This window comes from Triturus cristatus, chromosome 4_2 (genome assembly GCF_964204655.1).
Source record: "Triturus cristatus chromosome 4_2, aTriCri1.1, whole genome shotgun sequence".
In the NCBI taxonomy this organism is placed as follows: domain Eukaryota; kingdom Metazoa; phylum Chordata; class Amphibia; order Caudata; family Salamandridae; genus Triturus; species Triturus cristatus.
The window spans coordinates 864,646,667-864,673,550 of record NC_140586.1 but is presented as its reverse complement, the minus strand read 5'-3'; the positions used below and the strand labels follow the sequence as shown (position 1 = coordinate 864,673,550).

At 45.9% G+C, this 26,884-nt stretch overlaps 1 protein-coding gene across 1 annotated transcript in view; it reads left to right on the top strand.

Annotated features, from left to right (window-relative positions):
- LOC146835277 (peroxiredoxin) overlaps positions 1–18,197 on the top strand; it is a 71,524-nt gene extending 53,327 nt beyond the window's left edge. The window contains exons 3-6 of the mRNA XM_085602857.1: positions 4,486–4,639; positions 6,109–6,231; positions 8,101–8,231; positions 18,078–18,197. Coding sequence (XP_085458983.1) covers positions 4,486–4,639; positions 6,109–6,231; positions 8,101–8,231; positions 18,078–18,166 — 497 coding nt within the window. The 3' untranslated portion in view covers positions 18,167–18,197. The remainder of the gene's footprint in view (positions 1–4,485; positions 4,640–6,108; positions 6,232–8,100; positions 8,232–18,077) is intronic.
- The last annotated feature ends 8,687 nt before the right edge of the window (positions 18,198–26,884 follow it).

Sequence of the window (26,884 nt, the reverse complement as noted above, 5' to 3'; positions counted from 1 at the left end):
ACTACATTCTCTCAGAGCATTTTCACATGCTCACCCTACAACAGGTTCTCCCGCTCCTCAGACAGGGAGATTTCCTAGCCACGCTAGACCTCAAAGATGCGTATTTCCACATACCCATACACCCGTCACACAGAAAATATCTCCGGTTCACCATTCAGGGGCAGTACTATCAATTCAAAGTCCTCCCCTTCGGAGTGACAACAGCACCCAGAGTTTTCACAAAGTGCCTAGCTACCGTGGCTGCACATCTACGGAGGCAACACATTCACGTCTACCCTTACCTGGACGACTGGCTTGTTCAGGCAAAGTCAGCCCAGCAATGTGCCAGCCACATGTCCCGCACCATTCACCTTCTTCACAGTCTGGGATTCTCACTAAATTACCCAAAATCACATCTCCAACCCGCACACGTACAACAGTACCTAGGTGCGACCATAGACACTCTGGCAGCCACAGCTCAGCCAAATTTAGTGAGGATCAACAGCATGCAAATGCTGATTTCCAAGTTCAAACCCCAACACTCCCTTCCTGCGCGAGTGTTCATGCAGTTGATAGGCATGATGGCCTCCTGCATTTTCATAGTCCCACACGCGAGACTACATATGCGCCCGCTTCAGGAGTGCTTAGCACGTCAATGAAATCAGGCTCACGGGCAATTAAAAGACCTAGTGTTGGTGAGCGGTCGGGCATACAACTCTCTGCATTGGTGGAATCCACAAAACCTTTGCAAGGGCCGACCGTTCCAAGAGCCTGTTCCACAAATAATACTGACAGCGGACGCGTCTCTCCAGGGATGGGGAGCCTACAGTGCAGGGACTATGGACTACACAACAAAAGAAGATGCACATCAACCTTCTGGAACTGATGGCAATCTTCCTGGCTATGAAAGCATTCAAAGTACACTTGTGCAACAAGGTCGTGTTGATCCGGACGGACAACATGACTGCCATGTACTACATACAGAAGCCGGGAGGAACACACTCCACAGTTGTCTCATCTGGCTCAGAGCATGTGAAAGTGGGCCATTCAGAGGAACATATTCCTCATGGCGGAACACCTCCCAGGCAAGGACAACCAGATGGCGGATCTGCTCAGCAGACACAGCCACCAGATGCACGAGTGGGAGTTACACCCATCAGTACTCCAACCGTACTTCCAGCAGTGGGGCCATCCAGAGATAGACCTATTCGCCACAAGGGAAAACGCAAAATGCCAAAGCTTTGCCGCCAGGTTCCCACATCCACAGTCGCAGGGCAATGCGATATGGATGAACTGGTCCGGCAGATTTGCGTACGCTTTTCCCCCAGCGCCATTGATACCGCTGGTGGCACGCAAACTGCGACAGCACTCGCTGACACTCATCCTGGTTGCTCCAACATGGGCACGCCAGCCATGGTACGCCACCTTTCTGGAACTTTCCGTGGTGCCGCATCTAAGGCTGCGGATCACACCCGCGCTTTTGACGCAGAACCATGGAGAAATTCAGCACCCAGATCCGCAACAGCTGAACCTGGCAATCTGGCTCCTGAAGTCCTAGAGTTTGGCTACCTAAACCTGCCACCTGACTGTATGGAGATCATTAAGGAAGCTAGGAGACCCACTACCAGAGCTTGCTATGCAGCCAAATGGAAGAGGTTTGTCATTTATTGCAATAACAATGACATTAACCCGCTAGACGCATCCATTCAAAACATAATCACCTCTTACACCTATACCGATGCAATCTGGCATACACCTCAATACGTATCCATTTAACCGCAATAGCAGCCTATCTCCAAAACAGGCAGCACCTCTCTTTATTCAGAGTGCCGGCCATCAAAGCCTTCTTGGAGGGACTTAAACGAGTAATTCCCCCAAGACACCCACCAGCACCAGTGTGGAACCTCAACTTGGTCCTCACCCGACTGATGGGTCCACCCTTCGAACCTCTCCACTCATGTGAGATTCAATTCCTCACCTGGAAAGTAGCTTTCCTAGTAGCAATCACTTCGTTGAGAAGAGTTAGTGAACTCCAGGCACTAACCATTCAAGAGCCATTCATACAGGTTCACGCAAACAGGGTCGTACTACGTACCAACCCCAAATTCATGCCTAAAGTAATATCGCAGTTCCACATGAATCAAACCATTGAACTGCCTGTTTTCTTTCAGAATCCACAAAATGTCGCTGAAAGAATGCTCCATACACTAGACGTCAAAAGAGCCCTCATGTACTATATAGACAGAACTAAAAACTTTAGAAAGACAAAACAACTTTTCGTCGCCTTTTCCCCACAACACAAAGGCAACGCAATCTCCAAAGCAGGTATAGCCAGATGGATCGTTAAATGTATTCAAATTTGCTATCAAAAGGCTAAACGCACATTAACGATTCCCCCACGGGCCCACTCAACACGTAAGTTAGGGGCCTCCATGGCTTTCCGGGGAAACATTCCTTTACATGATATATGTAGAGCAGCCACATGGTCCACTATACATACATTTACCAAACACTATTGTGTAGATGTACACTCAAAACAGCAGGCAGCTGTAGGACAGGCTGTTCTCAAAACTCTTTTTCACACCGCTGCAGCTGGCACTGGTGGCCGCCGCTAATAGGAGGTACTGCTGTGTATTCTATGCACAGATATGAATTCAGCAGCCCACATGCCTCGAACTGAATATGCTACTTACCAGTATGCATCTGTTCTTGGCATGTAGGGCTGCTGACATTCATATCGCCCTCCCTCCTCCCCGGCGCCTGTCGCAGCTGCAGCTCTCAGAATTACTGTAAAGCATGGTCATCACTTACTGTATCTACTCCACCACTGCCACAATGGCGAAAAACAATCTTGAGGATGGAGAGGATGCCCATGCGCACTGTGGTCCAGGGGAGGAGTCACCTATCCCAGGATACTTTGAAGACTCTTCCAGGACAACAACGTGCAAACATCCGGACCCAACACTAGGCGGCGATCTATGCACAGATATGAATGTCAGCAGCCCTACATGCCAAGAACAGATGCATACTGGTAAGTAGCATATTCATTACTTGGTAATGCATGAATACTCGCTAGAAACCCTGACTGCGTTTATGTGCAGTTTTAGTTTGATCTGTAAAACCGTCTGTGCAAACGTAGTGACCATTTCAATGGAAAATTTGAAGTCCACAAATAACAATGTGCTACCACACAAAGCTTTACATTTAAAATAAACACCGATCTCGTGTCCATTAAAGCTAGGTTGGTCTCAAAGTTTGGTGTACTAAAAAGCGTCTGTGGTCTTAAATTTTGGGAAGGAATGGAGTATGAATGGTGTGGTTTTTTTTTTTCTAATACTTTGGTGACCGCGCACTGCCATTAGACCACACATTTTGAAATGAAATGGCCATTACATTTACAGATGTACATTTCTAAAGGTTAAAGTGCTTGTTTAAAGTATCTTGGAAGTCCTGACACTGCGGTCTTATGTCCGGATTATGAGAGAATTGCTGAGTTACATTTTGAGGGTAAACAACCTTTACAACGCAACTTTTACAACGCACTACCATTACAACGAAACTTTTACAACGCAAGTGGATTTACAACACATGCTTTTACAACACAAGTCTTTACATCGACTTGCACTAGATGGCGTGCTAACATTACAAATAGTGTAGTTTACTATCCCAACACCTTCCCTGCTGTTAAGTGGACTGGAGTTGGAATAGTAAATTACACTTTTCTAATGTTAGCACGCCATCTAGCGCAAGTCGATGTAAAGACTTGCGTTGTAAAAGCATGCGTTGTAAATCCACTTGCGTTGTAAAATGTTCATTGTAATGACTCGCGTTGTTACGTCATACATCCCATTTTGAGCCCCTGGCTTTAGTACATATGCCCCTATGACTGTCTAAAATAAACTTGAATAAGTAGTTGCCCTGTGAAGGTTCTTGTGTGCTGCTCTAATGGTCCTCTTGTCTGAAGGTTCTTGTGTGCTGCTCTAATGGTCCTCTTGTCTGAAGGTTCTTGTGCGCTGCTCTAATGGTCCTCTTGTCTGAAGGTCCTTGTGCGCTGCTCTAATGGTCCTCTTGTCTGAAGGTCCTTGTGCGCTGCTCTAATGGTCCTCTTGTCTGAAGGTCCTTGTGCGCTGCTCTAATGGTCCTCTTGTCTGAAGGTCCTTGTGCGCTGCTCTAATGGTCTTCTTGTCTGAAGGTTCTTGTGCGCTGCTCTAATGGTCCTCTTGTCTGAAGGTTCTTGTGCGCTGCTCTAATGGTCCTCTTGTCTGAAGGTTCTTGTGCGCTGCTCTAATGGTCCTCTTGTCTGAAGGTTCTTGTGCGCTGCTCTAATGGTCCTCTTGTCTGAAGGTTCTTGTGCGCTGCTCTAATGGTCCTCTTGTCTGAAGGTTCTTGTGGGCTGCTCTAATGGTCCTCTTGTCTGAAGGTTCTTGTGGGCTGCTCTGAAGGTTCTTGTGGGCTGCTCTGAAGGTTCTTGTGTGCTGCTCTAATTGCCTTCTTGTTATATTACAGGGAAGTACCTGGTTTTTTTCTTCTATCCTTTGGACTTCACCTTTGTTTGCCCCACGGAGATCATTGCATTCAGTGACCGCGCGGAGGAGTTCAGGAAGATCAACTGTGAGCTGATTGCCGCCTCTGTGGACTCTCACTTCTGTCACCTGGCCTGGTAAGCTCCCCCTTGCCTACCAACAGGCACAATGTCCAGAGCTGCTCCCCCAGGTTAGTTTGTAATGCTTCTCCACGGAGGTTGCCTTCTGCACCACTCCACTTGGGGGAAGAGTGGAACTTGTAGACCATGCTTTACTGGGTGCAGATTTGATCTGGGCTGCTGGGCCCAACCAAGGAGGAGGCTCTGGGTCCTTCATTTTTAGCTTCATGCATGGTTCCTCGTTGCTCTCTGCCCCATACTTAAGAAGCAATATAACCCAATTGGTCAGCAGTGGGGTCGGGGGAACGCAAGGGGTGGCTCATGGGCAGAGGACTGTGGAATGGCCACTCGTACCCTTAAGACGTGTTTTAGTCCATCCCCACCCATTTTATGTACAAGGTATTTGCCGTATGGAGCCTACGCTGCAAGACCCTACGCTTCAGTCCATACATCACTTGACAGGCTACACTTGGAAGCGTGACCCAGAGCTGCTGGAAAACCCAAGAGGAGATTGTACTGGTGCTGTAGAGCAGTCATGTGCAGGGTCCGCAAAACCCGTTCTCAACTATTTACTTTTTATTGCACACTGTCCATTTCCTAAACTTTGCCCATATTAAAGTCTTGTTCATGCTGGGGCTGCAGCCATACAGAGTACCGTGCATGGTCTTAGAGCAATTGTTAAGTATGTGAAACCACATCCGTTGAACAGCAACATGATTTTGCTGTTTTAGAGTTGATCATAAAACAAATGGTGAGCCAAAGTCCAGAACTTCTGGCTGCTGCTTTCTTCAAGCCTGGAATGTTTCTTATGGGAGCGTAAGGTCCAGTGATGGACCTAATGAACACGATGCATCCCACGTGCATTGCTAGATGGTGCGATTTTGAAATGTAGTAATTCACAAGCTGTCTTTACCAACCAGATGAGCAGATAAGTTTGGCACAGATGCCGATCATTGGCTTAACACTCTGGCCAGGGCAGCTGACCTTCTCTACCAACCGGCTTATGCCCCACGCAGTTGCCCTCTACCTGTTCAAGCAGACCTAATCGCACTCCGTGTTCTGGCTATATTATACCAGGGGCATTAACAGGCCGGCTGCTGGAAGCTTTTGTGAGGCCTGGGACTAGCACACAGTCCAGCCCCTCTGGAGATTTCTCGTGGTTCTGTCAGGTGCTGGAAGCAACTGTTTTTAGGTAGTAAGTGGTATAAACCTGTAATCTCTTAATGAAGAGGGTGCCCTTGATTATAGTTATATATGTTAGCTCAATCAGTGTGGCCTAGAAAGCGCTTTTCAAATGCTTTTGTTACTGCAGGATTAGAAAATGCACCAGTTTGGCTGCAGTTAATAGAATATGTTGCAAAATATCTGCACAAATACTAGTATCTTGTGCTCATTTCCTTGTATTGAATTCGCTCTAATTGAGCCCGGGTTGTTCAGTGTCCTTGGACCAGGCTTGATGCCAGATCTCATTTTGTTTTCCGTTTCAGGACCAACACCTCGCGGAAAGAAGGCGGGCTGGGCTCCATGAAAATCCCGCTGGTGGCCGACACCAAGCGCACCATTTCACAAGACTATGGGGTCTTGAAAGAGGATGAAGGGATCTCCTTCAGGTAAGTCACTTGCACACCAAAAGATAACCACTATATGCATCCTTCCAAGATCTTCTACACTCTGGTTCATAACACAGCAGTTGCAGAAAGTGCCGTGTTCACCTGCTGCAGCTTGAACTCGAAGGCTGAAGTCCATGTCCTGCCACACTGTACAGAGACCTCTCGTGGCTGACCTCGGGGCCCAGGGCAAGGATTTGGCCAACGTGCTCTGAGTGAGCAGAGGCATTATTGGGTTTTTGGCCTGGAGGAGGTAGACTTGTCTCTTCTCGGTGAGATGGGTGAAGTAATCTGTTGGTTTGCGGATTCATTGCCCTGATGAACTCTCATGGTGCACAGACCTGGGCCTCTGGATGGATGTGCTTTGTAAAATTCAAGTGTGCCCTGAAGTGAAGCAATGAGATCCGGCTGGCCAATCTTAGTGTCCAATAGTGTCCACAAAGTGTTTGTACTGTAAATGGAACCTATAGTAGAAATACTAACCTTTTCAAACCATCTATATGTGCTGTACAATGCAGGGCGCATGCAAAGTTGGAAAAATGAGGAGAAATAAAACCCTTTTCAATGCGCCTGCCTTGGAGGGGAATGTTTGTAGATGTACACATATCCACAGCAGTTGATGTTAATGGCATTCTCCTAATCGCCTTATTAACATTCGCATGTCTCTGCATGTGCAGATGGCTCCAGACTGCTTCAGCTTGCACATGGACGTCCAAGGGGTTGGGCAGTCAACCTTTTCGATGACCCTGCGGCTTCTAGTTACTGTAGCTTGCTTTATACTAGACCTCTTACGTGGAACAGGATTCTTCTATGGTGACGTGATACTGGTTTTATGATGGGGGCCTGTGGAGCTTGAGTTTATTCAGACACCTGTACAGGTTCATAAAAATGCATGGAAACTCTTTTTGGGGAGTAGTAAGAGCAGAGACTGCTGAAGGCGGGAGGATAAGAGTTAAATGGAGGGTGGAGCACCCAGGTAGGTCCTCGACTAGAGACCTGTATCGTGTGTTGAACACAAAGGTGGGTGGACACTCGCAATCCCTTAGGGTCAGATTTACAAGCTCCGTACGCCACTTCTGCTTTTTCCGTGACGCAGCGGCGGCGTAAAGCTAGCACCATGCTGCGGGGTATTTGCAACGTGACGCATCTAGGGAGATGCGTCACGTTGTAAAGCCCTGCGCCACATGAAACCTGCGTCAGGTTTTATGTGGGCGTTTTGGCGCGGTGGGGGCATTCCGGCGCAGGAACGCATCGGAAAAGTGGCTTAGTGAAATCTACAAGATTTCCCTCCATCACTTTCCTGTCCCCCCTGCGTCAAAACCTTGCGCCTGCTTGAAGCAGGCGTAATGCTTGACGCACCATGTTAGACCTAGGCAGGGTTGGCACAGTGCTGGAGTTGCGCCGTATCCGCGACACAACTCCAGCACTGTGCCAACTTTACGGCAGCAGATGCGACACGCATCTGCATTTCCTTGCGCCATGATACGCCGCATTTACAATGCGGCAAATCTGTGGTGGCGCAAGGATTGAGATGCGTATCGCAAGTTTCCTGGCGCATCCCTGCTGATTTGCAGGGATGCGCCAGGAAACGTAAATCTGCCCCATAGTCTGTGCAAAGGTGTAGACTGTTTTGGTTTGTTCACGCAATTTTGGAAACTCCGTTAAATTCATCAGGGTAATTTGTGCCCAGGACGTGCTGCAGGATGGGTCTAGCAAAGTGGGGTGTTTCGCACTCCTTGTAGGACACTCTGAGCAAGACCCAAATCTCTTCATCGCAGTCCGCTTGCAACGGGTGGTGGGGTACAATGTAGTCTGCATGGAGGGCATGGTTGGCTTGCTGTTGGTGGTTGATTGTCCCTGTGTTCTTTGCAGAGGGCTCTTCATCATCGATGACAAGGGGATTCTGCGTCAGATCACCATCAACGACCTGCCCGTCGGCCGATCTGTGGACGAAACTCTGCGGTTGGTGCAGGCGTTCCAGCACACTGACAAGTTTGGAGAAGGTAACCCATCTTTAGCAGTTGACTACAAGCTCGAGCCTGTGGTAGTGTCTACCTGACACGTAGCCTTGTGTGATCTGGGTCTGGGAAATTCCCCCAGATCTCTGAATCTTTTCAACAGATAGCTCTGCTCCCCCCCCCACCCCCCCTTTCATGGAGTTGAATGGTCACAATGCAGTTGGGGCTCGTCTCTTCTGCACCCGAAACTACTGATATTAATGCCCATTGACCTTTAATGCTCGGTCTAGTGGCCAGTTGATTTACTAGCGAAAGCCAGATCTGAACATTTCCTTCTCAGAGGGCACATCAGTTATCCAAATGACACGGTTTAGCCTTCATCGCCTGAAAAGAATGTCCTGTGGTCAACCAGTCCTTACACAGCGTTTAATGGCCTGTGCGAGGGTCCCAGAACCTTAATGGGGACTCAGTTGTGCAAAGGGTGTTTTTTTAAAAATCCTCTTCCATCGTTTAGTTCATTTTTCTCATGGCACCTTGCACATTTCTAGAGCAGCCCACGTCACTGCTACTTCATGCTCATTTGTGATGTGAACACTTTGCCTTCTTTCCTGGGATGGTGCAATCATGTGAGTCACTAGTGTGGAGGAACCCGCTGTGAGCCTACTTGAAGTATAAAACATGCATTCTCCCCCCCCCCCTAAAAATGTAGCAATATTGCAGCGAAGACTGGAATGTGCTGCCCTAATGTTCAATATTTATAAATGCCTCCTGTAGGCCAACAAGAGGATGCATGTGACATAGTTCAACTCTAGTGGTGCCAGCAGCGACCTGTCTTTCTCAAGAATTGTGCAGAAGGCCTTGGAAGATGCAGGTCTCGGAGTCTGAGCTAGCCTGATTGGACCTACTCTTATCTGCGCCAAGCATGAATGCAAGGCCTGTGCATGTCAAGGGAGAGGTAAAATGTGTGAATATGAAACCGCAGCGGGTTAAGCAACATGGTGGGAGTCACTTGCGGAACATTTAAACAGATTGCATGAATTCACGCCAACTTCCTTTAGAACCTGTCCTCTCCCGGAGGTAGCACATGGCCATGCTCCATTTGTGAGTCTTTTTGGTACTTGTGTTTCTCATTTTCCAGATTCATCCATTGATGTCCTGGTTACTGGTCCAATCGGCGAAAATACTCTTATGGTAAAATCCAGGTTTAAAATAAATCTGCATTTGGAATATGGGCAAATATGTGCATGCCCTTAATTGTGGAGTGATTTCCAGCGATTGTGTAAGCTGACGTTTCCCCTTTTGAACCAACAGGGGTTGGCTGATTGAATGAATAGGTGTTCGCTGTGGTGGGACAGTGCCTTGTCTTAGTGGTAGTCTCTGTAATGTTGAGTTGGTGTTTTGTAGTCCAGACTGCTGCCAACTGGCAGCTTCTACACGCTTGAGCCATACTATCTGGGCACACATAGATGGTTGAAACTATTTTATACTTTTCCTTGTAAACATGCATGTATTGCATGTGCAGAGTTGACATCCACAAACGTAATTTCGCACGCAGAGTTGCTGATGATGGGCTTGACAATTATGGGATGCTTCATTACCACACTTTTCCCAATTTCTGCGAGGAATGGGTAATTACCATAGAAAGTGGCTTTTCCACACTAATTTCCTCATGTATTTGGCATTGTAGGTAATTTTTCTATGGACCTTTTCATCTAGGTGTACCATGAGATGTGCCCTTAGTGAAGAACACGGGTGGAGCATTACTGCAGATTTTGGGTGAAACCCTTCACCGGATTCAAAGTTTCAAATCTGGATCTCTGAGATCCTCCTAATGAGGTGCTCAGTGACGTGGATGGAGCAGTCTCATTCGTGGTCTGTGAAGCATCTGCCGGAGATGGTGTGAAAGGTCCATTGTTACGCGAGTCATTCAGGGCCTCCTTTAAGGAGCACGTAGTCCAGCAGTGTCCGTCGCCCATTTGATGTTTTTGCTGTAGGACTGTCACTTGACACCATGGGGTGGTCATCCGAGGAGTCCTTTAGGCTCTGTGGTTGTGATCAGTAAAGCGATGTTATGTGAGAGGGTGTCTTTCACTGGGTCATGGGCCATGTGCTGCTGTGATCATGAGTTATTTGGATAAATCTCACTAATCTATTTAGCTGCTCTGAAAGGCTGTAGGTGAATGTTTGAGGCACATGAGCTGTAGATCATATGCTTTAGCATAGACCGCCATCTGGTGTTGGGCCCGGATGTTTGCACTTTGTTTTTCTTAGAAGAAGTCTTTGTAGTCACGAGATAGGGGACTCCTCCTTTTGGCGATAGTGCGCATGGGCATCGAGCCCACCCCCCCATCCTCGTATTGTTTTTTTTCACCATTTGGTTCGGATGTGTATTGCTGCGGTTCGGTATTGTTTGCGAACCCTTCGACACGCAATCCTCTACCCTCGACTGTATTGTCATTCAGTTGTGGTTTCCCATTTGACGCGTATCGTGTAAATTAAGAAAACCTTTGCTCGGAAACTTCGAGGCGTGCCGTTGGGCCTACTGATGCTGACCACGCCAGCAGTTGATGGAACAAACTCCATTCAGGCTATGTCCTGGGTGTCATGCTAAATTTCCACGCACCAACTTGCACGAAGTCTGCAACCTCTCCTTATCACTGAACACTAGAAAAAGGACTGAAGCGTGTCGATCGTTGGGATCGAAGAAAACCATTCGTGACCGTCCGGCTCGACGCCACGAAATGCAACGCGGCAGTGGATCCAGGCCGGACATCTTCGGCAAAGATTCAGATTTCCACTGTCCAGCCGAAGAAAAGGAACTAGTCTCCGTGTCCGTAAGCCTACTCTGACATGGAAGACCTGAACATCACTCTGGGTCAACGTACCGTTAGTACATATCCCCATGTGCACCCTCAACCAAAGTCTAAGGCTCCGGTATCCCCTTCGCCCTTGGTCTCAGGTCGGCACCAAGAAAGTTTCAGATGCCCCGCCCTCCTGCCCGGCTATGAAACTTAGACAAGCCTTCGGGCTCGGGCTCATGCCTGCCCATTCCAGTGCTGAACTAACTCCTTCGGCACGAAACATAAAACTAAGCATGTGCCAGTCTCCGCACCGAAGACACCTTCGACACCGAAGGCTTCGGAGCCGAAATCCTCCACACCAAAAGCTTCGGAGCCAAAACCATCCACACCCAAAGGCTCGGAGCGGAAATATGCCACTCCGAAAGCTTCAGAGACCACACCGGTTAAATCAAAGCATTTGGATTCTAAACACTCTGCGCCTAAAGACTCTAAACCCAAATCCTTGACGCCAACAAACTCTTGGACACTCCATCCATAGAGCCTCGATCCTTACACACACTTTTGGATCCCAAACAGACTGTTAATTGACCCTGGAACTGGGCACCTTCTGGCCACTTCTTAGAAATGGAAACTGAATCTCAGAGGGTTCCTCTATACCTCTGAAGAAAAAGGACCTGGGTACCAACCCTTCTCCCCCTTACATACATCCCTCCTCCTAATCCCAATTTAATCATTACTCCATCAAATTTACCACCACCCCCACTATCACCTGACCTACAGGATGAAGATGATGGGGAGGAAAATCAGGACATACCACAGGACTCTGATCGCTGGGAAAATTATAATAAAGATCCAGATCAGGATAATGATCCCTCCAGGCCCTCCCCACCTGACGACAACATTGGCGATGTGCAACTTATCAACAGGGCTGCTCAATGCCAAGGCGTAGTGCTTCATACAGACCCTCCAGAAGAGGATTTCCTTGTGGAGACATTAACACTCTCACAAAGGTCTACTAATACTTTGCCAATGCTAAAGGGCATGTTAAAACGCACAGATGAGGTATTCAAGATCCATTTAGAGCCAGAATTCTCACACCTAGAGTGGATAAATACAAGCCCGCTCCTGCAGACCCTAGATATATAAAAGGCCAGTTGCCCTTGGACTCTTGTCATATCGAACGCCAGCAAGAGAGCGAACTCACACTACAGGTGACTCCCCTCCTGATACGGAGTCTAGACTCCTTGATGCCTCTGGCAAGAGTGGCTGTGCAGGCTGCTAACCAATGGCGTATTGCCAATGCTCGGGCTCTGTTAGCACGCTACGACAGGGCTCACTATGATGAGTTGTGAAAACCTATGCAACATTTGCCAGACGAGTACAAGACCAAAGCTAATGACCTCATTCAGGAAGGGAAGTTAATCACCAACACTTCCATCAAATGCTCATTAGATGCGGCAGATGCAGCTTCTTGTGCCATTAACACTAGCGTACTATTGCGCAGACGCACTTGAGTTCGAATCTCTGGATTCAAGCAGGAGGTACAGTCTTCCATATTTAATCAGCCCTTTGATAAGGAGCATCTTTTCAGGCCAGCAGTCTATACCTCCCTAGAAAAAATGAAAAAAAAACAGACTGCAAGATCATGGGGGCCTTACAATTGCCTTCTAGCAGGGCATCTTTCGCTGCTCCTTTTACAGGAGTGGCTCAGTGTCCTCAGAGAATCCCTCCTCCTATTATAAAGGTAGCAACCAGTCTACCTCCTCCAGAGGTTATTTTCAAGGAAGTTACAGAGGAAATAACAAGGAATGAGGCAGAGGTAACGCCGCCCGCACTCCCCCTGCCAAACAGTGACTTCCCTCCGCTACCCCCAATCATTCGACTCATGTCGGGGGACAGTATGGTTACTGTATGGAACTTACCAGCACTCCCCCAACTATTCTTCCAAGAGAACATGCAATGTCACCAGAACATTTCACTCTTAAACAAGAGGTTCTCTCTGTTGCAAAAATATGCGATAGAACCAGTCCCATTACGTCACCAAGGTACAGGAGTGTATTCCCTGTACTTTTTTGATTCCAAAAAAGGACTGCTCTCTCAGGCCTATACTGGACCTCTGACAGCTAAACCTCTACATCAATCAGATCACTTCCACATGGTCACCCTCCGACAGGTGCTCCCATTAATTCAGGTAGGTGACTTTCTCTCCACTCTGGATTTAAAGGACGCCTACTTCCATATTCCCATTCACCCGGCTCACAGTAAATATCTCCGGTTTTTGGTGGATGGATAACCTTATCAATTTAAAGTTCTCCCGTTCGGGGTCACTACGGCACCCAGGGTCTTTAAGTGCCTGGCAGTAGTCGCAGCTCATTTAACAAGGCAACCTATTCACATCTTCCCTTAACTGGCCGACTGGCTAATAAAAGCCAACTCGCAACACAGCTGCATACACCACACTCACAAAACAATTCAGCTGCTTCACGACAAGTCTCCTCTCCAGCCCTCCAACATGCAAGCGTACCTAGGAGCCACAATAGACACTTTCAAAGCTCTAGCTTACCCCAACCCAGTCAGGATATGCAGCATGCAAAACCTGATACCACAATTTCAGCCTCAACACATTAGCAGCCTGAGTGTTCATGCAATTGATCGGCATAATGGCTTCTTGCATTCTAATTGTTCCTTACGCAAGACTCCAAATGCGTCCCCTACAGGAATGCTTAACACGTCAGTTGACCGATCTGGTGTTGGACGGTGGACGGCCGCACCCAACGCTCTTTGCAGTGGTGGAACACACAGCCTTTGCAAGGGGCGGTCATTTGTAGACCCGGTTCCTCAAAGTGATAACAGTAGACTCCTCGCTCACTAGTTGGGGAGCGCATCTTCAAAAACATACCATTCAGAGCATGTGGACCCCACAACAAAAACAACTCCACATAAACCATCTGGGGATACTTGCAGTTAAAAAGCTTACAATGTTAGGAAAAATTGCATCCAGTAGGCAAAGCTGCCTTAGTTTGTACAGACAACATGACAGCAATGTACTACATACAAAGACAGGGAGGACACTCTACAGCTTTCCCAACTAGCTCAAAGTATCTGGAGATGGGCCATACCTCAAAAGATATATCTTGTAGAATACCTCCCAGGAGTAAACCACCAGATTGCAGATCTGCTGAGTCATCAAACACAACAGATCCATGAATGGGAACTACATCCTCGAGTTCTCCTCGCATTCTTCCAAATGCGGGGCTCCCAAGATATAGACCTGTTCGCCACACACCAACGCACAATGGCCAAACTTCATGTCCAAGTATCCTCACCCATTGTCACAAGGCAATGTGCTATGGATGAATTGATCAGGAAAATTTGCTAACGCTTTTCCACCTCTCCCGCTAATTCCATTAGTGGTTCGGAAGCTCAAACATTCCCTGACAATGATCCTAGTTGCTCCCACATGGGCTCGACAACGCTGGTTCACAAACCTGTTGGAACTATCAGTAGTTGTCACCAAAAGCTACACCTCTCCCCATGCTTCTCACTCAGAACCATGGAGAGATCAGATATCCAGATCCCAAGTCAACTCAATCTTGCGATCTGGCACCTGAAATCAGTTTGGCTGCTTAATCTTCCACCAGACTGCATGAACGTCATTAAAGAGGCAAGACGCCCTACCACAAGAGCATGCTATGCAAATTAGAAACTATTTCTAATTTACTGTACAGACAATAAAATCATTCCACTAGATACTTCCATACAAAACCTCATTTGCTATCTGTTACACCTACAGCCTTCTAACTTGGCATATACATCTATACGCTTGCACCTCGATGCAATAGCTGTGTACCTACAAAACGGACATTTGTCTTTGTTTAGAGTGCCTGCTATTAAAGCCTTCATGGAAGAACTCCATCATTCCTCCTAGACTTCCACCCTCTCCACTGTGGAATCTTATAGTCCTTACAAATGTGAATTACAATTTCTCACCGGAAAGGTAGCCTTCCTTATAGCCGTCACATCTTAGAGTAGGGGAGCTCCAGGCACTAACTATACCAGAACACTTTTTACAGATTCACCAAAATAGTGGTTCTTAAGACTAACCCCAAATTTCTATCTTAAGTTGTTTATGCATCTCAACCAGTCTGAGTTACCCATCTTTTTCCCTCAACTGGACTCAGTAGCAGAACATGCTTTTCAGACACTGGATGTAAACAGAGCCATACTATATTATATTGAAAAAACGAAATCTTTTAGGAGAATCAAACAACTTTGTTGCTTTTTCACGACCGCACAAAGGCAATCCAATATCAAAAGCAGGTATTGCAAGGTGGATAGTTAAGTGCATCCAAATATGCTACATTAAAGCTAAGCGCACTTTAACAATTCCCCCTCCAGCGCACTCTACACGCAAACTAGGGGCTTCTATGGTATTCTTAGGGAACATACCCTTAGACGACATCTGCAAAGCTGCAACATGGTCTACACCACACACCTTCACAAGCTAGTGTGGGCCACGCAGTTGTTTTAAGAACACTATTTCAGACCTCTGCAACAGATATAGATTCAGCCACCGCTTAGGAGATAACTGCTGTATAGTCTATGCTAAAGCATATGATCTACAGCTCATATGCCTCAAGCGGAAAATGCTACTTAACCAGTATGCATCTGTTCCTGGCATATAGAGCTGTAGAGTCCTATGCGCCCACCTGCCTCCCTGGGTACCTTTATCTGTTGCAGTATTATCTTACTTAGATACACTATACGTGGACATCTTTCTACTTTCACTAACGCCATCACCCTTACGGCAAAACAATCTGGGGTTGGAGTCGATGCCCATGCACACTATCACCGAAAGGAGGAGTCCACTACCTTGTGACTACAAAGACTTCTTTGAAAAAAACAAAGGGAAAACATCCGGGCCCAACACCAGATGGTGAGCTATGCTAAAGCATATGACTCTACAGCTCTATATGCCAAGAACAGATGCAGACTGGGTAAGTGGCATTCTCCTTTCCACTACCTGGCTACTTGATTGATCAGTTTAAACTTTGGGATTATTAGTTGTTGGTCTGGTTGGCATAATGGGATTGTGACAGCTTGGCTTTTTCATTCTGTAGTTTTGTGGGATTGCTGGAAAACATCTTGGCTGATGGTCAAGATGGTATTTTAAGACTCTCCAAGATTTGAGATTTCTACCCTAGGCAGGCAAACAAAACCTAGATGTCCACAGCTACTGTGCTAGCTGTAAACAAGACTGAGTACTACACAATCCCACTATCAATACGGTGCACAACTCTGCACACGTTACCCACTGATGTGGGGTTTGAAATGCAAAATTGCTTCTCCAGAGAAAATGACTGAATTAGGAAATTGTGCTGTGTAGTGAAGTGTGGTACAAGAGGGGGTGGTGATGGACGAAGCATCAGAACCAATCAAACACTACGCCACTGGAGTCAAGCTATCCTGGCTGATGAGGGCTGAAAGCCCGAAACCGGTCCTAGGATGCTTGTTTCCAGCCCAGGGAGGACCTGGCTTGGCAGTTCGGGCTGGACTGTTCCCATGGGGCACAGGGTCAAGACTGATTTGCATATGGCTGGGTTCAAACTGGAATGGCATGGTGAGCAAAAAAACGATGGATTTAGGCCCAGATCTCTGTACTGGGGTGAATGTATGACATTGTTCTGCATTCTGTCCATCAATTGTTATTTTTGCACGTGTAGTGAAGTGTGGCACTTTCCATATGGCACTATGACCCAAATGGAATGTAGGGAAGTGTACTTGTAGCCTTCCATGCTGTGAGACTGTAGGGGGGGGGGGGTGAAGGGCGTTAATGGAGCATGCACAAGGGGTGGCTTCTTTGGCAAGAGTTTCTGGCAGTGAAGCAAACCACATTTCAGTATCTTACAAATCAGGTACTTACAAATATATTCTCCGTTAATCAAGTAAGTTCCTGCTTTCAGATCTATTATCAACTGACAAGTCCGTACCGTAAGGTAGGTGTCGAACTACAGAAAAAAGTAAATGCCAGATGGCATGGCATCAGTGCTCTGGAGAGCTGTTCACGCAGCTCTGCAGGAACTCTACAAAACCCCATTGCTTGGAACTGCCAGCCCAGACTCTTGTGGCACTTGTTGGGGGACTAGCAAAAGCTACAGGATTCTGAGTTGGCAAATTCCAACTTTATGGGTGCAGTTGCTTGGGTTTACAGGGAGTTGCTTTTTTGCACTTCCCCAGATATTTAAGCACCTTCTGAAAGCAGTCCCTAGCCATTCCTCAATGTGGTATTGCTGTAACTACGTGGCTTTCCTGAGCAATTGCTGGACTCTTTCCTGTGCTCACAAAGCAAGTCCTCATCCTGGTAGACTGCATGGAGTCTTGCTAGGCAATGGTGAAAAGTTGTATTGCTGGACTAAGACTGCATATACAAATGTGTAGCCACGGTATGAGACCATGGTTCTGTACCACTTCTCCAGCCCAGTCTTCTGTGGATGGTAACTTGATCTCCCGACTTCAGTCTTTGCTTGCTGTCTGATTCAGGATTTCACATCAAGTACAGCAACACTGTTCAGTGGGCTCGCCGGAGTATGGCAGTCATTGAATAGACCAACACTGGTATAGTATGGAGTGAATGTAGCCGAAGGTGGCAGCCATATTGGGGTGTCACTTTGAAGAAAACTACTCTTTAATGGCCTAAACTAAGACCTTGGTCTCCAGGAACTGAGTGCTCTACAGGCCTAGTGTTCAGATCCTACTGCAGCTTAGGTTTCGAATATGTGCCCCCGCTGCTCTTTTCAGCGCTTATGCTCCAGGCAGTGGGTAGTGCGGGTTACTGGTTCCCTACAAGTAGCATATGGATTGTTTTTTGTTCAAGGAAAGATTCTAAAAATGTGTGCTTTGTATATTCTATTTGCAATGAATCTGGGTGAGTGATTCTTTAAATTGAGGGCAGATGCCTGGGGGTTTGGCAGGGTATGTGAATTGCGATTGCTTTGCATATTATACAGCCTTGAGATTCAACAGACCTTTATTTAGGTAATGGTCTACATGTGTTAAAGTTTTTACATTTTAATTTAATTTGTCATTTCAGTGTGCCCAGCCGGCTGGAAACCCGGAAGTGATACCATCAAGCCAGACATTTCAAAAAGCAAAGAGTACTTCTCCAAGCAAAAAGCATGATAAGAAGCGTGATAAATGTGATGTACTGTAACCACATAGAATGTCCGTCACGGTCATAGGTGTGCCGCAACAGTATGTGGGGAGCCATGCGGGTCTACTCAAGGCTTCTAGTCAAGGCCTAGGTTTGTGTCTAGTGTTGATCCTAGTTAAGCCTTACAGCTGCTGTAACTTTTGTGCTTGGGCATTTGATAGGACCTTGTCTAATGTGTACTGTAAACGCTGTAGCGGTCCATACAGCACGGCCTCTGATCTACTGTTGTGTATACAAAGGGAGCAGCTATTTTATAACACTATTAAACTTGATTACAAAAAAATGTTTGTTTATTTCTGCATTGAACTATTGGGGTTGGTGTAAGTAAGTTTTTTTTTTTTTTATTAGGTGCTAGGAACGTTACTGGTGTGCATGTTAAACTTTCAATGGTGATTGCCCCACTCCTAGAGCCTTCAATCATTACATTACTTGAGGAGTTCTCTCAAGACTGGTTCTGGACAGTTGACTGACTCTTCTGCTGGCGCGTTTTGTATGCAGCAGTGATCTTTTTAACGCTGACTTCCAACTTTGCCCCTAGACCAGAACTTGGGTACTCTTCAGAGGCGAGTGCTGTGACCTGGCTTGACAGTGCTATGTTGAGGATGCATAATCATTTCTGCTCCCCAATAATCATTTCTGCTCCCCAATAATCACACGATTGTCTTACATGCATGTTGCGTGAACAAAACCTATGTCGAGGTCCATCCTTGATCAAGCAACTGAACAAGTCCAAGAGCTTAAATACTACCCAAGTTATGGACTTCGCCATAGGCCACTTCGGAAGCGTTAGGCATACAGCAGTTATCGAACACACCAGCAGTGCCCCAAGTAGTAAGATATGTTCGATGTAAGTCTAGGACTGAATGAATGTGTAAATGAACTGATGGCTAGCCATGCATCAGTCATCCGACAAGTACCACAGATGCGCCGTACTAGTTGTTGAATCTTGCATCAAATCAAGCAATCTTGTCCTTCATTGTATACACAGTTCCTTTTATTTTAACCATTATTTTGATTCACTATGAACGTTCACTAACTGATCGTGACCTTCGTGGCGTTTCATTTAATCCTCTCCTCTTTGAAACGAGCATTGGCAACACCCATAGGTTTCGCCTGAGCCATTGGCTTTGCTAATGTCCTTTAGCCATGCTCTACACCAGCCAAGGTTACTGAGAAGACCTGCTAACCAGCCAGTTATGAAAGTGACACATATTGCATTAACAAAAGCATCTTGGAGGCCTGCTTAAATGCAAGCGTTAAGATAATGCTTTTAATTATTAGTCGTATCTTTCCAGATTTGTTGTGAACTTAAGAACCAATGGTCTACACGCAAATGTACATTTGGCACAACGGTGTCCCCAAAAGGGGTGACCCATTGCTCGGTCAGTGAAATAACGAACTGCCACAAGTCTAACACTACGTTAAGCATTGAGGTACTTTTTGTATTTTTTTGTCCTATTTTTTAAGAGTTAGTTAGAAATTGGGTCTCGTTGGCAGAGGTATGCACTCTGTCCAAATGGGGACCACAATCCTAGTCAGGGTAAGTCACAACACAACCTTAATTACCCTCTGCTTACCCTCTGGCAGCTTGGCACAGAGCAGGCAGGCTTAACTTAGAAGGCAATGTGTAAAGCGGTGGTTGTCAAACGTTTGACTTCTAGGGACTGCCACTTAATTGTTACTGGAACACAGGGTCCCTCACGGAGTCATTACTGGAAGCCTAGCTTTGTCTATTTCAACTGCAAACCAATACAGAAACATTCGTCAAATGCACATACGTTTTGCTTCTATATTAATATACACCTAATCTGTTGATTTTCTTAGTTGCAGATCCACAGGGGTTCACGAACCACAGGTTGGGAGGCACTGGCATAAAGTATTTGTGCAATAACTCCTACAGTAACACTGTGGAAACACCCCAAAGACTCCAACAGTTTAGAAAATCAAAGTGCGACTTTTTAAATTAAACAAGACACAAATGACAAAATTCCAGTATGCCAAAGTTGGTAAGAATTTGTAAAAAAAACCGAATTCTCTTGCTTAGAAGCAAGTATAGCTAAAAAGGTTACTTGGGTCACGCTGGACCGGGCAAAGTTCAGACTGACAGTGATGGGGTGCTGGCTGGCTACAGGATCCACGCAGGCCCTGGTCAACATAGTACCTTTGCAAACTGCAAGTGGTCTTTATTGAGACCTGCAGTTGTGGGGTGCATCTATCTTTTCCATGCAGTGATGGCTATTCGTCCATTCTGTAGACTGGTGCCAGTCTCGATGGGCATAGAGCGAAGCGCTTGTTTCTGCCGCACAGTGTAAGGGTGAACATCTCATCAAGCTGCAGCTTTACGCTGTCCGATGTGTCTTATCTGGTGAAAAGCGCAGGCTCCAAGGCTATGTACCACTTTTATGGCAGCATCTGGGTCAATGTGCCGGTTCGGCTACAAGCAGGCAGGTGATGCATTGAAACCAGTGCTGCAAATATCTGGCTCATTTCCAGTGAGCTAGGAGAAGGGGTAAAGACTTTAATATCCTGAGGAGGCAAGCAAACAAGTACTTTATCCTTTGGAATAAGGCAGAGTATAGCTTGCCTTCAGCAGAGTCCGAGCAGCCAACCTAAAAGCAGGCCTTCCAAATCCGCAGTCCAGTTGAGTCCTTTGAGCAGCACAGCAGTTCTTCTGACAGGTTGTTGTAGATGGAAAAGTGTTTGCCTTGGAGTCAGAGACCCAGTACTTGTACCCAAATGTGACTTTGAAGGGGTGCAGACTTCAAAGACTGGCTTTGAAGTGCACCAGTATCCCTTTCAACAGTGTTGTCTTCCAGATTCGGAGGGAATGCACAGTGTAATTGTCACCCAGCTCGGGCGTGGATTTGAGATGGGCAGCGAGGCACACAGAGCATAGAAATGCCAGCTTTCTGAAAGTGGCATTTTTTAAAATAGTAATCTGATAGACATCTGCGGATTCATTACTTTAGAATCCTCATCAGGTGCAAGACTGGATCTGTAATCTTTTTCCCAAAAGTGAACTGCTACAGTTGGTGGTAGGATAAACGAGAGGCAGCCACTGGCTTCTCGGGTAGAGCTATGGCTCAGTCAGTTGCACTGCGCAGACATGCGTGGCTGCGTCAGTCTTGGTTTTCAGAGCCTGCACAGAATGGCCTAGAAAATATGCTGTTTCATGTACATTTATTTGGTGTTACTGCTCATTCGGGAGCTGCACGGGGTGATGGACACCTAGATGTCTCTGAAGGAGAGCTGCTTGAATTCTTTCTGACTTGGGTGGACAGAAGGGTTTCTAAATGAGTGAGTTGCAATATGTACTCATCTATTTGTAACCAGCGTGGTGTTTCTGCTTACTGCTGGAGTTTAAGGTTTTTACCTAAGCATTCTATTCTTTACTCGTTTTACCTAACCCTTCCAGTCAATTAAGATTATAGTAGTTCATTTATTCTGCAGAATTCTATTCAGTACAGTTGTATTCTTTTCAGTATATTTCACTATATGTGGCTTTCTGGATTGCTGTTTACTGCTGGACGCAGACTTCAGCTGTTGACCGCTTCAGCGGTTGATTTTGGTTTGGTGTCTGATAATTGATCGACAGGTCTTGCAGTTTGCTTTACTCTGCAGAAGAGATCAAGAGTTGATACCTTCATGGTACGTTCTGTACTCTGTAGAGTGTCTTTTGTATGCTATCTGAGCATTTCTAAATATATATTGGCAGAGTTGGGATTTTTGGCTTGGGCACTACTTGGGGGTGCAGAGTTCCACCCTTTGTAGATGTATTTCTCTAACGTACAATATAGCATTTGTGAAGTTTGGTACTCCTTGTGTACTTTTTATATTTGTTCCTCCACACGAGTCTGTTTATACATAATCCTTGTTGGCCACAAGATGATCTTCTGAGCCTTAAAACACTTTTGCTCTTCAGGTGCGGTCTTGTAGCCATTGCTATTGAGTGGCTCTTTCGCCTCTTCCTGTAGACCTGGTTGGGTTGTACATGTTCCTTGGTCATGATACTTTCTTCCTGGGATTGTCATGATGTTATTGGTATCCAGGGAGACCTGTCTTTCGATTCTATTCCTTCTTATGAAGGGTACTTAACATTCAGGCTCTTTTGGGGCTGTTATAAATTTTTGTCATCTCTATTTCTTCTTTCTGAAGGTCATTCCCTTTTAAGGAGGTGCATTTTTTTCTCTGAAGGTGTTCATACACCTTGCATGAAGGGAGTAGGAGTTAGCCTCCTAGATCCTACTTTCGTAGATGGCTTTTGTTCTTTTCTTACTGGACTGTTGCTGTTCTAAGCAACAACTCTTCATCATTTACCAAACTCTAATTTGTAGTTGGGTTAGGACTTTGCAAAGGGTGGTCCCTACAGGTTGTATAGATTGATTATTTTGTAGATTGTTTGGATTCTCTTTTTTTTAGATCTTTTAAAATTCTCTAGTTTCAGTAGGAGGGATTTTTCTCCATCTTCGATGGATGGGTCTCTATATGCTGTAGGATAACATACTAACCTTGAGTTTCGCTAGCTTTATGGTAATTTTTTCATACTTTATATCTTATTCAACTTTATACTCTTTCTCCACGTATTAAGCGCAGAAAATAGTCGTGGAAAAAACTAATGTTGCGGGGGGGGGGGGGGTTAAATGGACTCAGTTGATGTCCCATTTCATGATGACTTTGCAGTGCCTCGTGGTGCCCTCTTTTGACGTGCAGACATACTGTGGGGGTGTGGATGAGTTCACGGACCCAGTCGGGGAGGATTCTAAAGTAAGGAATCGGCAACTAGATCCTGTCTCTACCAGATAATGTGTTACCGAAGAGAACTAACCTGTTCGTTAAATCTAACTTTACCTGTAAAGAGGATTTCACCATTCCAAAGATGTGAAACCTAATGCAGCTACTCCTTTCTAACCAGGAATTCCAGCTTAAAGTTATTTTAGGGAATTCCCATGTTAGCCTGAGAGGAGTTGGCCTCACAACAGTGAAAAACAAATTTAGAGGGGATTTTCCAGTCAAAAATGTTTAACGTCACCTCAATCTGAGTACTTTTAAATGGCCAAGTGACCACAGCGGTAGATGCACCATGGTTCACAGACAAAGTAGTGTTCATGTTAAATCAAGTGTTGAGAGTGCATCAAATCTATTAAATGTTGAAGCACGATCATTGGGAACAGAAATAAGCTATGACACAATATTTGGTTTATAGGAATAGCCAAAAATGCACTAAGGGAAAAACATTGATCCTGCTTGAAAACAATTGAAAGGGAGGAAAAGTCGACAAAATGTGACGGGCTCACCTTACCAGGTCAAAATGCACCACTGTGGAGCCCCCGTCAAAAGATTTAGGGGCAGATTTATCATAGTGTTTCTTTGCCCTTGCGTGACGCAAGGTAATGCGAGGGCAACGGCACACTGAAGTCATATTTATCAAGCGACGCAAGGCCATCTTGCGTGGTCCTGCAGTGCTAGGTAAATCTGGAGTAACGCAGGCAGCGCAACTCACTGCATGCGTTAATCTGCATGGTGGGGGCTTTCCTTGGGTGGAGAGTGGGTGTTCCCATGCATCCTCCCATGGAATTTGGTTCATTCCCAAATTTACCAGGAGTGGTAGACCTGGGAATGTGTCAAAATGCTACACCTTCATTGCTAAACCTCAGGGGATTTCTTTTGTGCGGGAAGGTGTCCCATCCTGCACATAAACAATCCTGCCTGCCGCGCTTCTCACTTAGTTGATGCTGTGTGTAACGCTGCTGTGTAACTTATGCTGCTAAATGTTATGTTGCTGCTATATTTAAAAAAAACCAAAAAAAACGATTTTAGTACCAATTAAAATTCTTTCACCTCTATTCCTTGGGGCTTTTACTGTTTATCGGTTCGGGCGCTGTGTCTTGGCTCCAGGGGGGTCCGGTCCGATTTCTTCCGATTTCAGGAAGTGAGGATTTTAGCTTTATTTGATTTGTTGGCGTTCTAGTCTTCCTGGACTTCGCGCCCGCCCGGCCCCATTAGAGCCGATGACGCGACTGCGCAGCGGACGTGCCGCAGGCGCACCTAAGGCAAGCCCGTCTGCGGCCGGCAGGGGCCGAGGGCCAGAACCCCTGTTACTAAAGATAGGTGTGCATATAGCGCCAAAATGCTGAATGCCCATAGGAGCCTGGTCAAAGGCAAGTGCTCCCATTCTATGCCTCCGGAGGGCCCTACGATCTATTGTTCTGGTTGTCCATATAAGTTCCTTCCGGGTCTTGAAGGTCCTATAAGTCTTGTTAGCAGTAAGGTCTTTAATATGTGTTTGCTTAATTGTCGCTCGCTCCCTAAGCATGCCTTAGAAATTCGTCTTTTTTTAGAAATAGAAAATCCAGATGTTATTTTTAACCGAGACCTGGCTTAATAAGGATGCTAACCCCTATATTGTCCAGGCGCTCCCACCCGCTTATGCTATACAGAGGCTGGACCGGAGTTCGGGACGTGGAGGGGGGACTGCGATCGTATATAAGTAGGATTTTAAATGTCGCGTTAGCTATGACCCTCTAGCTGACTGTGAAAGCATGCTTTTTACAATTAATGTTTCCCCAGTAAAGACCCTCTCAGGCATTTTAATATATCACCCACCTGGCCCGCTGGGCCTTTTTTGTCAGAACCTCCTGGATATAGCTGCTAGTTTGGCCATCCCTCTCTCAAATTTTACTTTATTGGGAGACCTTCATCTTCATTTTGACCTGTCACTCCCTTCACCCATCCTAGATTTGGCTGAGGGATTGGGGACGTTTCAACTGAATCAAAAAGTGACTGGTGCCACTCATTCCATAGGCCATTTATTGGATCCGATATTTTCTAACATTGACAGTCTGCAGGTTGGTGAGCCTGTCCCTATACCTTGGACAGACCACTTGCTTATCCCGTTCTCATGGCCCTTACAAGACTCAACTATTCCAGCTATAACGACAAAAAACTTACTCGGCCCTGGTCCAAACTCCCCTTGAATTCGTGGGTGGCTATCCTTGAAGATAGTGTGCCCATGCCAGATTCGGATCTTGTTATAGACAATGATAATTTTAATAATTGGCTTGAGTCATCTCTCAAGTCTGTCCTTCCAAAATCATTTACTTATAAAAAATTAGGAATAAAAAAAATGCATGTTATTCCCCGAAATTACGGCAGCTTAAACAAGCCTGTAAGATATTAGAAAGGAGCTGGAGGAAAGACTATTCGGCCTCCAAAAAAATTGAATATAGAGCCGCAATTAAACTTTATAAAGTTGAAATAAAAAGCACTCAAACGCTATACTATCAAGATAGAATTACATCTGCAGCAAATTCCCCCGTGAAATATTTCGGATTGCAAAAGCTTTGGTCACCCCTTACACCTCCCCTAATATCCTAGAGGACACTCAATTCCGATGTAATCAATTGGCGGACTTCTTTTTAATTAAAATACAAGCAATTTATAAGTCTTTCAAAGAGAATGTAGTCCCTCTAATGGATTCCATGGCGGACGTCATTATCTCTATCCAGCTAGGTCCATTGGAAGAATTCCCGCCTTTGGATATGCCGTCTTTTCACGGGATCCTGGACCGTTTAAAATCTGGTTCCCCTATAGACCCTGTCCCACCCTCCATATTAAAACAAGTTAATATGTTGGTATCCCCAGTAATACTGGAACTAATTAATGCTTTATTGAGGACAGGAATTGTCCCCCCTGTCTGGAAGCAAGCGATGGACAAAGCCCTCCTAAAGAAACCCAATTTGGATCCAGAGGAGTTGGCAAACTATCGCCCTATATCCTTGTTACCTGGAGTAGGTAAAATAGCTGAGAGGTATGTGAATTCCATCCTCTCTGCCTTTTTGGAAACCAACAACTGTTTTCACCCTACCCAGACAGGATTTAGAAAGCAGCAGGGTACGCAAACTGCCCTGATCAGTGTGATGGAGGAAACAAAAAGTATTCTTGATGCCGGAGGCTGCGCTGCCATTATTCTTTTAGATCTCAGCGCAGCCTTCGATACGGTGAACCATCAACTGTTGATTCAGCAACTCAGAAAGGTGGGAGTGTCAGGAACTGTATTAAAATGGCTGCAGTCTTTTCTTGAAGATAGATCTTTTGCAGTCCCAGAAGATGACATTATGTCAAACCTGATGCCATTGAATTGTGGGGTTCCTCAGGGGTCTTCCCTCAGCCCCACGTTATTCAATATTTATTTGGGCCCATTGGCTGAAATAGTATTGCCATTTGGGGTTCAAATAATTACCTATGCTGACTATACCCAGCTGGTGGTCTCTATCAACCAGCAAGATAATTCCTCTTCTGGCTTGTCCGCATGTCTTGCAGCCATTTCTTAGTGGATGGATGAATCATACCTAAAGCTTAACGGAGCCAAGACAGAGCTTATGTTACTTGGTAATTCTGCTCCATTGAATATAGATCATCTTTGGCCCAGTCGTCTGGGTCCAGCCCCTATTCCCAAAGAACATATTAAGAGCCTTGGCGTGTGGCTGGACCGTAAGCTAGACTTTAAAGAACAAGCTCGAAAGGTTGCGGCTAGCTGCTATGGATTGTTAAGGTTGATTAGAAAGATCTTTCCTCTTTTACCTTTTGGTGCTAATAGGTTGCTGGTCCAGGCACTGATTCTTTCCCGGTTAGACCATTCTAACGCTCTATATCTGCGAGCACCACTCTCCTCGATTAGAAGATTACAG